Source organism: Eutrigla gurnardus, assembly GCF_963514095.1.
Source record: "Eutrigla gurnardus genome assembly, chromosome: 17".
Taxonomy (NCBI): domain Eukaryota; kingdom Metazoa; phylum Chordata; class Actinopteri; order Perciformes; family Triglidae; genus Eutrigla; species Eutrigla gurnardus.
Window position 1 is genome coordinate 21,886,629 of NC_139928.1, and position 13,104 is coordinate 21,899,732.

At 40.8% G+C, this 13,104-nt stretch overlaps 1 protein-coding gene across 2 annotated transcripts in view; it reads left to right on the forward strand.

Moving 5' to 3' along the window:
• The window catches only part of trappc9 (trafficking protein particle complex subunit 9), a 128,836-nt gene that overhangs the window by 12,284 nt on the left and 103,448 nt on the right, over nucleotides 1–13,104 (forward strand). For both annotated transcript variants that reach the window (XM_084032446.1, XM_084032447.1), the window contains 3 exons: nucleotides 4,971–5,097; nucleotides 6,188–6,333; nucleotides 12,237–12,322. In XM_084032446.1, coding sequence (XP_083888572.1) covers nucleotides 4,971–5,097; nucleotides 6,188–6,333; nucleotides 12,237–12,322 — 359 coding nt within the window. The remainder of the gene's footprint in view (nucleotides 1–4,970; nucleotides 5,098–6,187; nucleotides 6,334–12,236; nucleotides 12,323–13,104) is intronic.

Sequence of the window (13,104 nt, forward strand, 5' to 3'; positions counted from 1 at the left end):
GTGCTTTAATAGTATGCGATGCACAGCCGAGCTGGGGGTTTTTTCTTGGCGGGAGAGCAACATTGTGCTCTGACCAGAAATCCTGTGCAGCCAGGAGATAGAGGAGTTTTTTTAGTGAAGCAGTGTGAGCCAGGCGGTCCACTGGCCACACAATAGAGGCCGGCGTAATCCTGGGTTGGCTGTGGAGCATGAGAATGACGGGAGGGGGGGGGGGGGGAGAGACGGAGACGAGGTCTGAACACGATGAAGCTCACGGAATCACATATTAACCACGTCTGCTTATAAAAGCGCTGATGTTCCTCTTTTACAGCCTTTACATTCATCAACGGGGGGCAGAAAGACAACGTGATTACTATTGTTTTCTCACTCTCAACACTGAGTTCTTGAGCTACAAAAAGAAAAAGTACCCTTTCATATATACTCGCTGCAGTCGGGGTGCCCTCCTCTTGATTGCCTCGACTCCCGACTTGCAGTGTGATATTACAAATGTCACAAAGGTTATTGTAGGTCGCTCAAGTGAAGAAATTCCCTTCTGATGTGTCTCGGGGGGGTTTAACGTCCGTGTATGTCGAGCATGGAATCCAGGTGGAACGGACTTTTGTAGCTCTGGCTATAAAAGTCACAGAAATTAAACTATTTACAGCTTTGAAGGGTCAGAACGTGTTATAAAGAGCGTTTAAATGGGATGAGTTAACGGGCATACATTTATTTATTTTAATTTTAGTGAGCATTCTCCATTCAATGTAACATTTTAACACATTTAGATTTAGAAATATCACTATTTGAAGCTTTGATTTGTTTAAAATCCGCTTTTCAGTCTATATTATAGTTTATTCTGGCTTTGATAAACAATCTGGTTTTAATATTTATTTTAATGTTTTGGGCCTTTTTGCCTTTATTAGATAGAGAGGAGTGAATGAGGAGACATTAAGCTCTTCATTTAATGCGTTGGAAAGTTATAGATCTACATTTTTGGGATGGTTGCTATGGTAACAAATCTTGATTTTAAGCTTTTTTGCAAGGTGGACAGGGAGGAAAACTTGATTTGGTTTGACGTGTCTGTGTGTCATTTCTATTGATCTGATTGGAGGGTAAACTGTCCCTAAGCACCAATCAGTGATCCTCTCCACCTCAAACCAATAATCACGGATAATCTCAGGAAAAAAAGTGATGTTTTCAAGTGAAATTGTTGCATCATTTGGCAAAAGGACTCATTTCTCTCCTCCCAAGGAGAACATTCGTCTGGAGTTGATGATTTTTTGTTTAATTATTCAAACACACGATGTGGAAATGTAAAGTGAGACTCTCCTGCAGCCGCCATAAGTAGATAGTTGCATTATGGGAAGTGTAGGATCCAGCCTGGTTCAATAACTTTATTATCATTACACAACTTTCTATTATTGCCACTCTTTCTGTTGCTCAGCTTCCAGTCAGCTTCCAGTCAGCTTCCAGTCTACCATGATGATTATTGTTATTATTTTCATTTGTCATGACTGTTGGCGTTTTCCTTAATATGAGACGAAAAACTCAAAAACCTAAATTATTCAAACAACTGTTTATGTCTGTCTGTCGGTAGTTTTAATATAATATAATGTGATGAATCCCGTTTTCTGTCCCGTCACTGAAGATATTTGAGTTCATCTCAACCCTGTAGTGTCGATAAAATCATGTCTAACTCCCCAAACACGGCAAATACAGCGATCTCTGCTTCACTGCAGAGCTTTTATGTTTTTATTTCATCACATCGTGAATGAAGTCTGGAGAATGATGACGGTGTCTCTCCAGGATCCGCTCCAACATTTCACTTATTATTGCCGACTTGGTTTCTGCAGCATCATTCAGTCCGACAGCTTCTTGTTTACCAAACATACATTCAGCTGTTATTCTTATTAACCTTATACATCATCATATGTTGCATCATCCTCATTGGCAGACGACAGAAACAGCTGATTTAGTCCACTAAGAACAGACAAGCTGCATGAAATGAATCCGTGCTTTCGGATCCTAAGTTCGAGGCCCTGATTGGATAATGAGATCGTTTAATTTAGTCATTATTTGCTCATTTGCATAATGTTGCCTCTGGTTTCATGAGTCTTTCACAGTATTTATATATCTGAAGTATTATGAACGGGGTTTGCCTTCGTTCCTGCAAACATGAAGCTCATAGCTGCGTTCCCTTCCCCGCAGTTCTTACTTCCTGCTCCCCGTTAGCCGTCGCCGCGGTAACGTAAACGCCTCGGATACCAGTTGCTGCTCCTGTGGACATGTTGAAGTATTTAAAACACATTCTGTGGTCTCCTTCCGGGACCCTGAATAGTCTTCGGACGCCTGATAAGCTGAACATCACAGAGTTTAATGCGTTCCACCTGTTTGATGCACGGCGGCGCTCGCCTGGAGGGAACGAGGCGGTCTCGGCTGGGAAGGGGTCGGCCTTGCTTTCCTAGCAGGGACCATCTATTGCTGAGAGGACACTTATTAATGGTGTGATGCCTTGGCCCGTGGAAACGCAGCATTAATGTACTTTTATTCAACTCTGGCCAGTGGGAGCAGACCCAGAGCCAGCCGGCAGTCAGACAGAGCTGTAAAACTGTGAACCCGGCCGGAACAAGAGGGGGTTGTTATATAGAACTGTAGAAGTTGAGCTATGCCTCATTTTAGAGAGGAGACGCTCCGAGGCTTGGCTAAACGGGATATATTTTCATCATAACAGCAGAAAGACAGAAGTTAAATCAGGTTATGTTACTTTTAGTAAAACACAAAAAAATAGGATCAAAACTCCAGTAATTACAGTACGTCCTCTTATTTAAACGGATAATTACTCATCAAACAAAACAAAAGCATGGCAGAAAGAATATATATTTATAGGCGATGATGGATAGAGAAGCATCTTCTCATAACCATCAAGATTTTTAAATTTGATTCATGAGAAAACTGTCTTTCTAAGAACAATGACTGCAGGTTTTTATAAACAGAAAACATAATTAAAAACCAGTCTAAACCATCAAAAAACATCTTTACTTGTTGTCGTCATTTATTATAGTTATTTGCATAAAAAATACACAATTCAATAAATTGTGAATGTAAGCATGTTTATTCAAATGCTGTTTATTTTTTTTCCATTTTAATCTTCATACAATAATTCCTAAGAATTGCGTACTTTTCGCTTCCCTTCATGAATAATTGAGCTTCATCCTTTGAGTGTGATTTGTTTTAGTTGCAAAAGATCATGAAGCTGTTCTTTTTTTTGTGTCGTTATTATTCAGCTTTCAGAATTTAATTTCATGGAGCTTAAGCTTAAGAAACCAGACTGGATTGACACCTGCTGCTTTCCAAACGACGTGGCATCCTGAGAAACAAGGAGGCATTAATCTAAAGTACAAAAGGATGCTGTCAGAACCCTCTCATTACCGCCACACTCATTCATACCATACAAAGCTTTATTTCACTGTTTACCAGGAAGTCACGCTGACTTATTCACGTGCAAATTAAAACAAAAAAAAGTCCACAATGATGCTTTCATCCTCCGATTGGTTCTCCTTCCTCTTGACGGTTGACACTTGGAGATTTGGGCGAGCATGTGGAAATGTTGAGAGCTGCTCCTCTTCTGGTCTCATGAAGTGTAAAAGAAGCTTATCTGGACCGTGTGTTCCAGCTGTCGGCCTCATAATGTGCTCTGTTGTGTTGGTCTGGCCGGGGAGCTTCAGTGGAACAAGTCAGGAAATATTCCTTTCTTCTAACGGCCCTGACAGAGAGAGAAAGCTTCTGCTGACAAAGGACGAACAAACAAATGTTTTTTGTTTCTGGTTATAAACCATTGCAGTAGAACGCAGTCCCACCTTACCGTCCTGACATGGATGAAACACCTGTGTGAGGGCAAATAACCATTTGTGATCCTACAAGGGTTGCCAAAAGACAAACTACCTTACAGTCTTTATACCGCTGTAAATCCATTTCAATGCCCCCCCCTGAAGGTGTCACATATAAAAGAGATTGCTATATGAGAGGCTGAGAAGTCAGTCAGATAGCACTCTGTCACGGGATGAATCCCCCCCCCCCCCACGCCCGCTGATTCAACACTGGATGGAGCTGTAAGAGGAAAATAACGTTGGTTATTAGTGCAGAATCCTTTTTATGTGAACAGAATCATCATTTTAACAGAAAACCACCGCTGTTCCCGGCTTGTGCCCCCCCCCCCCCTAAACAGACAGCCGTCGCTGGTGGACATTCATCTCATGCTATTCCTTCTACGTCCTGCCCCCCCCCTCCACCTCTACCTCTACCTCGCCATTCCTTCACTCCTCCCGCCGTACTTCACTCTGATCTACTGGTCTCTGGCTCCCAGTCTGTCTGTTTGTACACATATTTCAGTTTTTACTGTTGCTAGGAGACGTGAAAACCCCTTGGACCTCACATTTTTTGGGCTGCAAATATATATATATATATATATATATATATATAAATCTTCTTCAGACAAATGTACTTATTGTAAGTCGCTTTGGATAAAAGCTGGATGTAAATGTAAGTGTGGATCTAATCTGTAGTATTTCTTTATATGATGTTGTTGCTGGAGGAACACACGAAACACACAGCCTTGCAATCCTAAAGACTTCATAAAGTCGTCCCGTGGAAGGGTTATGGATCCGTATGAAACCTTTACAATCTCTCCTTAATGTCCTTTCTCCTCTTGACTGACACTCTGGAAAACCTGCAGAGGCAAAGCAGAATCCTCCGGCCGGGTGAGCAGTAATGTTCCCTCAAAAGGTATCGACGGCACAATAAAACCTCCAGTTTGACCTGAAGGCTGGGGCTGTTACTGCAGAGAGAGAGAGGGAGAGAGACCTTTAACGTCCAGTTAATTTATGTCACACAGAGATGAACTGGTGGAGGTTTTTATTTCATGTCATATTTGTTGCTGATCTGTGGATAACTGTGTGTACAGACGTCTTTATGTAGTGTTCTCTCCTTCACAGAGAAGAAAGAGGTGACCCAGAGTCTGGAGAACTACACCTCCAAGTGTCCGGGAGGCATGGAGGTCATCACGCTGCCCGACGGCCTGAAGCTGCTCCCGGTGCCGTTCACCAAGCTCCCCATCGTCAGGTAACGGCCATGCTCACTTCTACTGATGGAGTAGTTATACAACACATGTCAGTAGTTCTAAGTGATTGCATGGAAACCCCTTGAATATATAATTAGTGCTTTTAATGTCTTTGAAATCAGGCTTCCTATTAAAATCTTTTTTTAATTGTGTAATTTTCCCTTTTATAAGATGAAAACGAACACATACTAATCAGAATCCTGAGCCTGCATTCATACTGAAATCTAAAAAACCCCACAATGTATACTTTATTTTTAAAAATCTTCCTTAAACAGCTTGTGACTGTAGTTGTTGGAAAACTTTATGCAAACAGGATTAAAAAGTATGTTTTTTTGTGCACTATTTTTGATGAATGAGTAGATTTTTTCCCCATAAAAGATGATTTTAAACTCCCCATTTGGTCGCTCTGAGCGGCTTCTTCACATTGAATAAAACTCATAAAGAAATAAAGAAGTCAGCTTTTAAATAACTTTATCTGACAAACAAATTCCACCTCAAAACAAACACGACTCCGGAGACGACAGCAGGGTTTTCACTGCAGAAAGCTTTTGTCAAACATTTCTAAATAAAACTTCTCTCCTTCCAAAAACTGAAAAAGTGCAAGTTTACAAGGAGGCGGTTTGTTCCACTCGAGTGTGAAAATAGTGAGATAAATATAGGATCTTTCAGCTGTAGAAAGCAGCCAACGGAGTAGTTTGAATAATTATCACTTTCTCATCCAAACCTTGTAAACTCGTGTAGAAGTCATTATCACCTCGCCATAAAGACCTAATGAGTTACTTTCCTGCAGAAACCAGGGTCTTTATCTACAAGATTACATGGATAACGTATCTGTGGATGAATTAATAGCCGCCTGGTCCCTGTGGAGAAATAAAAAAGAGCCTTTCCTGTCCTTTTAACAACAAAAACGATGTTATAAATCTCTTGTTTCAAGCATTCATCACAAACTGTCGTCACTCTGAAGATTATTTTCTCTTGACATGAGGATAATAAATAATAAATCCTCAAAGTGTTGCCAAAAGACAAAATAAAAATAAGAAGATGTCAGATATTAAAGGAAGGAAATGACACTCTTTTTTCCCCCCAAACTAGATCAGTGAAGCTCCTGAATCTGCCCGTCAGCCTGCGACCTCACAAGGTGAAAGGCCTGCTGGGACAGAACATGTCCACCGCCAGCCCCTTCATCTACTCGCCCATCATCATGCACAACCGAGGAGAGGAGCGCTGCAAGAAGATCGGTGAGGAGATCATCAGTAGTCCATTATTCTGTCATATTCACCAGACTGTGAAGTCAGGGTTGCACCTTAACGGTCTTATAATGAGTCTATAGCACCGCATACTTACATTTATAACAACTCCTATGTATTCTTAATTCTTTACAGCAGTCATAACACATTATAAAGCAGTTCATAATGACACAGCATAGTTGGGATACAGTATATTCATCGTAATCACTGTTTTATGTGATTATAAGTTACTAGAAATGGTTTGTTTGAAGCTTGTTTTCTGTTGTTCTTGCATTTATGATTAATATTCTATTCTCCGTTATACTTGGAGTAAATAAAGACCACTTAGAATAACTTATAATCACTTTACATTGCATTATAACAGAAATAATAGATTGTAAAGTCAGTGGCTGTGGGATATTGATGAGGGAATAATTAATGTATATGATTTTAGAATTCCTAAACAGAAGAAGGAACCTCACGTTCTGGTCGGTCTAACTTGAATCTAGTGAACAGCTGGTTGTGCAGGTTAACACCAGGCCAAGAGAAAGCAGGAGCCCTTTTAAATAATATGCTTGAAGCAGCGTTTTGACTTCTTCAGAGTCATCAAGCTGCGACGGAGGCATTAGCTAATGGAAAACACAGTCTCAGCTGCCAGTCTGTCCATCTAAAAGGGAACCTCACTGGTTCTGCACCATCAGGTGTGTAGAGAACTTCATAAACGTCCTCCAGAAGGAAACAAACGGAGGACTTTCACCCAGGAGACAAACTGACAGTCAATAATATCGTCTTTTTCTGGATTTATAAGTGCTTCAACCTATAATATATATTATTAAAACTACCCTAGAAACCTTCTCCATCTTTATATCATCATATCGTCCACTGCATATATTTCATCAGTCTATATAAAGCAATTAACTTACATTTCTGTAAAAAAAACACCCAATATGAATCTGTCATACATACATAAATGAACGCTGTGGAAATGAACATTATGTATTAAAAGCGTGATTGACTTGATTGAACATTATTTAAATAATGGCTTTTATATATATATATATAATAACTTCCACTCTAACATGGGTTACAACACTTTTTCTCAAAAGCAGCTGAAACAGTGATTTAGACCACAGGAAGCTGGAAATCCTCATTAAAAACACCAGTTCTGTTTTAACGGCCTCCCAATCGATCAACATGCACCGATATAATCGGCTAATATCCACACCCTCGGGCCCTCGCTGCTCCTCCGGTTTGAGGCTTTGGAGATGAATTCAAACATGCCTCGGCCTCTTAGTGCGTCGGCCTCCGGAGAGCTCTCGCTGCCTGATAACTGAGTTAAGATCGTCTCCTAACTCCTTCGTGGCGTCGCCCGGCACGCAGGAACCGGGTGGGTTCACATGTGAAGATGCATCCATTCACGTCCTCTCACACACGGGGTTCCTACGGGGCTGGAGGTCCTTGAAAAGGTCTTGGATGTAGACTAAAGGTCTTGAAATGTGTGTTGTATGTGATGACATCTATGATAGAACAGAGAAAAGAAGATCTCCATATTTGAGGGACTGAAAACAGCATTTTGTGACATTTCTTTATGAAAAATGACTTTTGATGATGAACAGATGATGAAAATAGTTGGTGATTATATTTCTGTGGATCTGTTAGTGGAATTAGTTTTCCTTTCATTTGTGGTCCTTCTGTAAAAAGCTGTCTCCAAACATCATGTTGGTTGTTTAGAGGACAATAACATCTCATTTAATGTGATGAACAAGTGACATAATAAGTAGACTGAATACTGACCATTGGATTGATACAAAGATGGAGTTTACCACAGCTGGAAGGTGCTGGAAAAGCATGGAAATGCACCTTGAAATGCGTGGAAAGTGCTTGAATTTGCCTTTAGAGGAGGTGGAGGAGCCCTGCATACAGGACAGTATTATTTGCAACACCCTGCAGATCACTTGCATCCTCCTTTTTATGGATATTGTCGAGGAATCGTTCTGCTCCGATATCTCGGCTGTAAACTTTTGCAGCTTTAGAATAAACCGTCCCACTCATTCAATTTACCGATGGGCAACCAAAGTCTCATATTCTTTTTGCCATTCTCAGGCAATTAAAGTGTGTGGACATGGAGGATATGTGTGTGTGTGTTTTCATGCTCTTTAAATCACATGCTATGAATCAGGTTGATGGTCAGCCATAAAAGAAGGGGCTCCTCTAATGGGAGATTGTTTTTCCCAGTAATTGCTCTGAGACTCGGCGTTAAGAAGAAGTGTGTATTCTACAGCTGTCCATTCACTTTGATGTGGGCTATTTATTACGGTGGTGGACGAGCATTCAGGGAGGTGGACTTCATCTAGTCCTCGTAGGGGCTACGTTTGTGGTGATCTCTCTCTCCCATCCGACCCCCTCTCCACCCTCTTTCTTTGGTGAGCCTACATCTCCCACGATGCACCCTTCTTGAGGGTCACATCCATACGTAGTGAGCAGTTGTACCCGATGCCCTTTTTTTTTTACACGTTATCCCCCATTTTCAGACTGATCCAGCCGGGCGGTGATCCCAGCCAATCAGGGTCAAACAGTGGGTTGATGTGGACTGGTCACATGACCTCCATCCAGTAGAGCCTGTTACACTTCCTGAAGTAAAAACCGATTCATCAACGTCTTCTTCTTTCCTCACTTTCCTTTGACAGTATAAATGATTGTATTGTTTTATGCCTTTTTTAAATCATGATGCTTTTTTAATTTGAGGCAGCTGCGGCTCAGTGGGTAGAGCGGACCGTCCTTTGATGAACAGGGTCGGCGGTTTGATCCCCGTCTCCTCCTGTTCACACCTCAAAGTGTCCTTGAGCGAGTTACTCGACCCGCTAGTTGCTCGCCGGGCGCTTAACGGATTAAATGCAGAGGTCGATGGTGTATTACGGCCACTGTCAGGGAAAATACAGAAAACACAGCCCAGAGAAATTCGTTATAAAGTTTATAAAGTGGCAAAAATGGTCGAGTTTATAAAGTGACACATTTGCGAGTTTATGAAGTGGCAAATTTGCGAGTTTATTACGATAATAACAACCGACATTTATCTGTAATGCTAGCTAACTTCCCGCGAATGTACGTATTTACTTTTCGAATGAATCATCCCAACTTGTGACAACGCCTCTTTAAGGTCTTGATGCTTATTGTTGATTTTATTCATATGAGGCCAAATCGTCATCTTATGGGTGTTTTATTGATCGGGGCGGTCGACTAAGATGCTAGCGGTAGCTTTCACTTGTTGTCATAGCAACGGCAAACATCCAGTGGTAGCGGAACCAAGGAACTTTGTTTAATTCGGCGATATAGTGGCACATTTGTGAGTTTCTCCACAATGGCCCCAATACGCCGTCTTATGTTGTTTTTATGATGATAATGTTTTTTTTTTTTTTTAAGTTTTAAATTTAAGATAAAAAAAGAAAAACCAGAGCCTGAACGTTTTATGAGCGAGGCGAGGCGGAGCGGGAAGAACGTAACGGTCCAGTTCAGTGGGTCGGACAATGTGCACGCAAACCAGGAATGGAGAAAATGTTCTGGTTTATGTGCTCGTAAAGTTGATTCAAATGAATGGGTGTCATGTTTGAGTCTCTTCTAATACCTTCATGGTCAGCAGGAGGAGGGGGGGGGGGGGCATTCAGCTCAACAGTAAGTCTGCATTAAGGAAATACAGCCACAGGTTGTGTGGCCAATTATATTTTGTGTGGAAATGCCAGGAAGGTACATTGTGAATACGTGGTCAGCATCTTAAAGCCTATAGGTCGCCGGTTCCCCCTCCTTCACAACCTTTATATTTATATAGATTTATGTGTTCCCCAGCTGCACATTTCCTTTCCAGCATCGGGTCAAGATTATTTTATCAAACTCATTTTAAAAGTCAAGAGTCAATCTCTCTGCTAGACACATGCAGCGTTTATGTTCTGTGTGAGTAACTGTTTTTTCTGTTTGACTATTTGAATTCTTTTCATTCTACAATATGAACTAAATGTCCTCCAGAAATGCGTCTGAAACGAGCTTAGAAACACAGCTTTGGTTTCCTTCCTGCTCTCGGGGTCGCTTCATGCCGCATGCATGACTTCTGCTCCTAGAACCAGGCGTAGTGTGCATGTATTATTCAGTATGAAAGATTAATGTTGCTGATGGTTTTAACTGAATATTCCTCCGTAGATAGCAGTAACACGAGTAAACATCTTCACTTCTTTGCTCTGGGATACGTAGTACTTTTTTAAAGGTGCAATGTGTGGATTTTATGAACTTCCATTATCAAGTGCTTGTGAAGCAAATCCTTTGGTTGCAATACCATTTTGTACCTTGAGAGGCGATAGTGAGTCGCTGTAGCAGCCGGTCTGCCCTCGGTTCATGTTTCAGATTTAATTCAGACTGACAGACTTTATTAAAATTAAACGTATTTGCTCAATATTTTTTTTTATCAATAAGCAAATTACTATATACTTTAAATCTTTATGTAATGAGCTACATATTTAATTTCAGGTAATTATTGTAATTTTTCAAGAATTTGTATGTAATTAAAGAAAGCAGAAAATGACTAGATAAATATAATAATTCTACCGTACAAAAATGAAAAATCAATATACTTTTCTATTATTGGCATAATTCTTAGAGTAAAAGCTGTTTCGTTAATTTACAGTTAATGTCCATCTTTTTACAGTTTTGTATACAATTTAAAAAAACCTAATTCTTATTTTCCATAAAATTAGTGTACGCCAACATGGACGATTCTAAGATGACGCTGTTATTTTCTCTCTCTTAGAGTTTCAGCAGTTCTTTCGGGTGTTTTGTGTTCTTGTCCTGCTCTTAGGTCGTACTTTTAGAGGTGAAATGCTGCCTCCTTTTTGGATTTTCAAAATAAACTTCCATCTTTACAGGAAACTTAGGTTTAGGCAACAAAACACTGAGTGAGATTTAGGAAAATGAGCCGGTGATGTTAATCTGATTGACGGTAAACGATGTCCACGTCAGAGGGAACGAGTTCTGATCTCACACTTTGCACCTTTTTTTTTTCTTTTTAAAGCAACCATACCCTGAAAAACATCACTCACACTATTGCTTTGTACGACAAAGGTTTTTTTTATGTACAGAATCTCAATTACCACTTGAGGATTTAAGGACTGAGGCAATACAAATAAGATAGAGGCGATTCACCTTGTTTTTCTCTTCTGAGGCGTTTCACACCTAATTGGCGACTATGAGCCGCATGCCCGTGAGCCAGACCCGAGGTTGTGCGAGGCTTTCATATCAAACATGTCTTTCTTTTGACGGAGTTAATTTCCCAAGCTGCATGGCTGGAGTTTGCCTTCCAGAAATCTCTTTCCCCTTCCAGGGTTCTTGAGCTGGGATTTTCAGACCCTCCTTTTTACAAAACCATTTACAAGAAATGCAAATTAACTGTAGAATATAGAAACATGGAGATGGTACGGCTACCTTTTAAGTCTCAATCCTGCAGAAGCTTTCAACACCTTCAGAAATGATTGATGCTCCAAAGAAATCCAAGTTTTTCTCTGATGATATATTGACTACAGCCTCTACACAGATTTTAAATTAAATCTTTTTAAAATCAAAGGCACTGTTTTGTCTCATGTCTGTGTGATTAATATGAAGCTGGAGTCGACGGGTGAATAATTTGCTCAAAAAAACATGGTCAGTGTTACATTTCCATGGGTATGACAGAAACAATGTTAATTATTAAAATGTAGGGGTGAACCAGCTTCGTTAGCGGTTATGCCATGCTTCCAGTGTAAAATAAACCTGACGAGCATTCACTGATTCAGTTCGGTTGAGGGGATTTATTATTTTATTAGACTTATATAACGTCTATCACTGATTGATGCCTGTGATCTGATCGGCTCGTTTTAATGTATTTCTGTGTTTTCCAGAGTTCCAGTGGGTTCAAGGAGACGTCTGTGAAGTCCAGCTCATGGTCTACAACCCCATGCCCTACGAGCTCCGTGTGGAGAACATGGTCAGTGGGGTTTATTTCCACCTGAAATGTACCGTAATAACCTTTTAATTATTTAAGAAATGGGACGTATTGAATACCTAACCACCGCTGAACACAGGAGGTTGCTGACTTGCTGTTCTCCGGCAGCAGTAATACAAACAGTCCCTCTGCTCCCAGTTTGGTGCTCGTCCTCCACGGCCTCATTAAAGGTCCCTTAAAAGCTTTTTTGTGACGGTTTAATACCGTAATGATTGTATGAGATGGTGAGAACAAACTCTTGGTGCTCCCGACAGTAAGAACGCACACAAACCCCTGCAGTGCTATTATTGTTTTATGGGTTCAAACACCATCCTGTCACACCAGTTCTATATTCAGGCAAACATCTGTTTTCTGTGTAAAGTTCAGACATCAGTTCAATGTTATTGAAAACGTTGAAAAGCTCTTCAGATTTATGGACTTTAAAACTGCGGTTCTTTTCCTGCTGCGTCTGCAGTATGAATGCAGTGATATGGTTAAAAAAAAAAAAAGCAAAGCAATCATCGGGGGCACGGCGGGGAAGAGGCCTTCCTTTTCAGCTGCAGCAACACAGGGTTTACTTCCTGTCAGAAGTGATGTTGCCTTTAATTACGTGGAAAGTCGAGGACAAATTAGCGTGAAAAGTTTGTCACGGCGGAGTTAATTGTTGCAGCTGTCTCGCATGCTGATGCCAAATGGAGCGGCGGTGTCGCTGGGTGATTTAGCCGCCCTGCGTGGCGTGATAATAAAGCTGGCGTGCTGTTAGAGAGGCGGGGGATGCAGGTGAC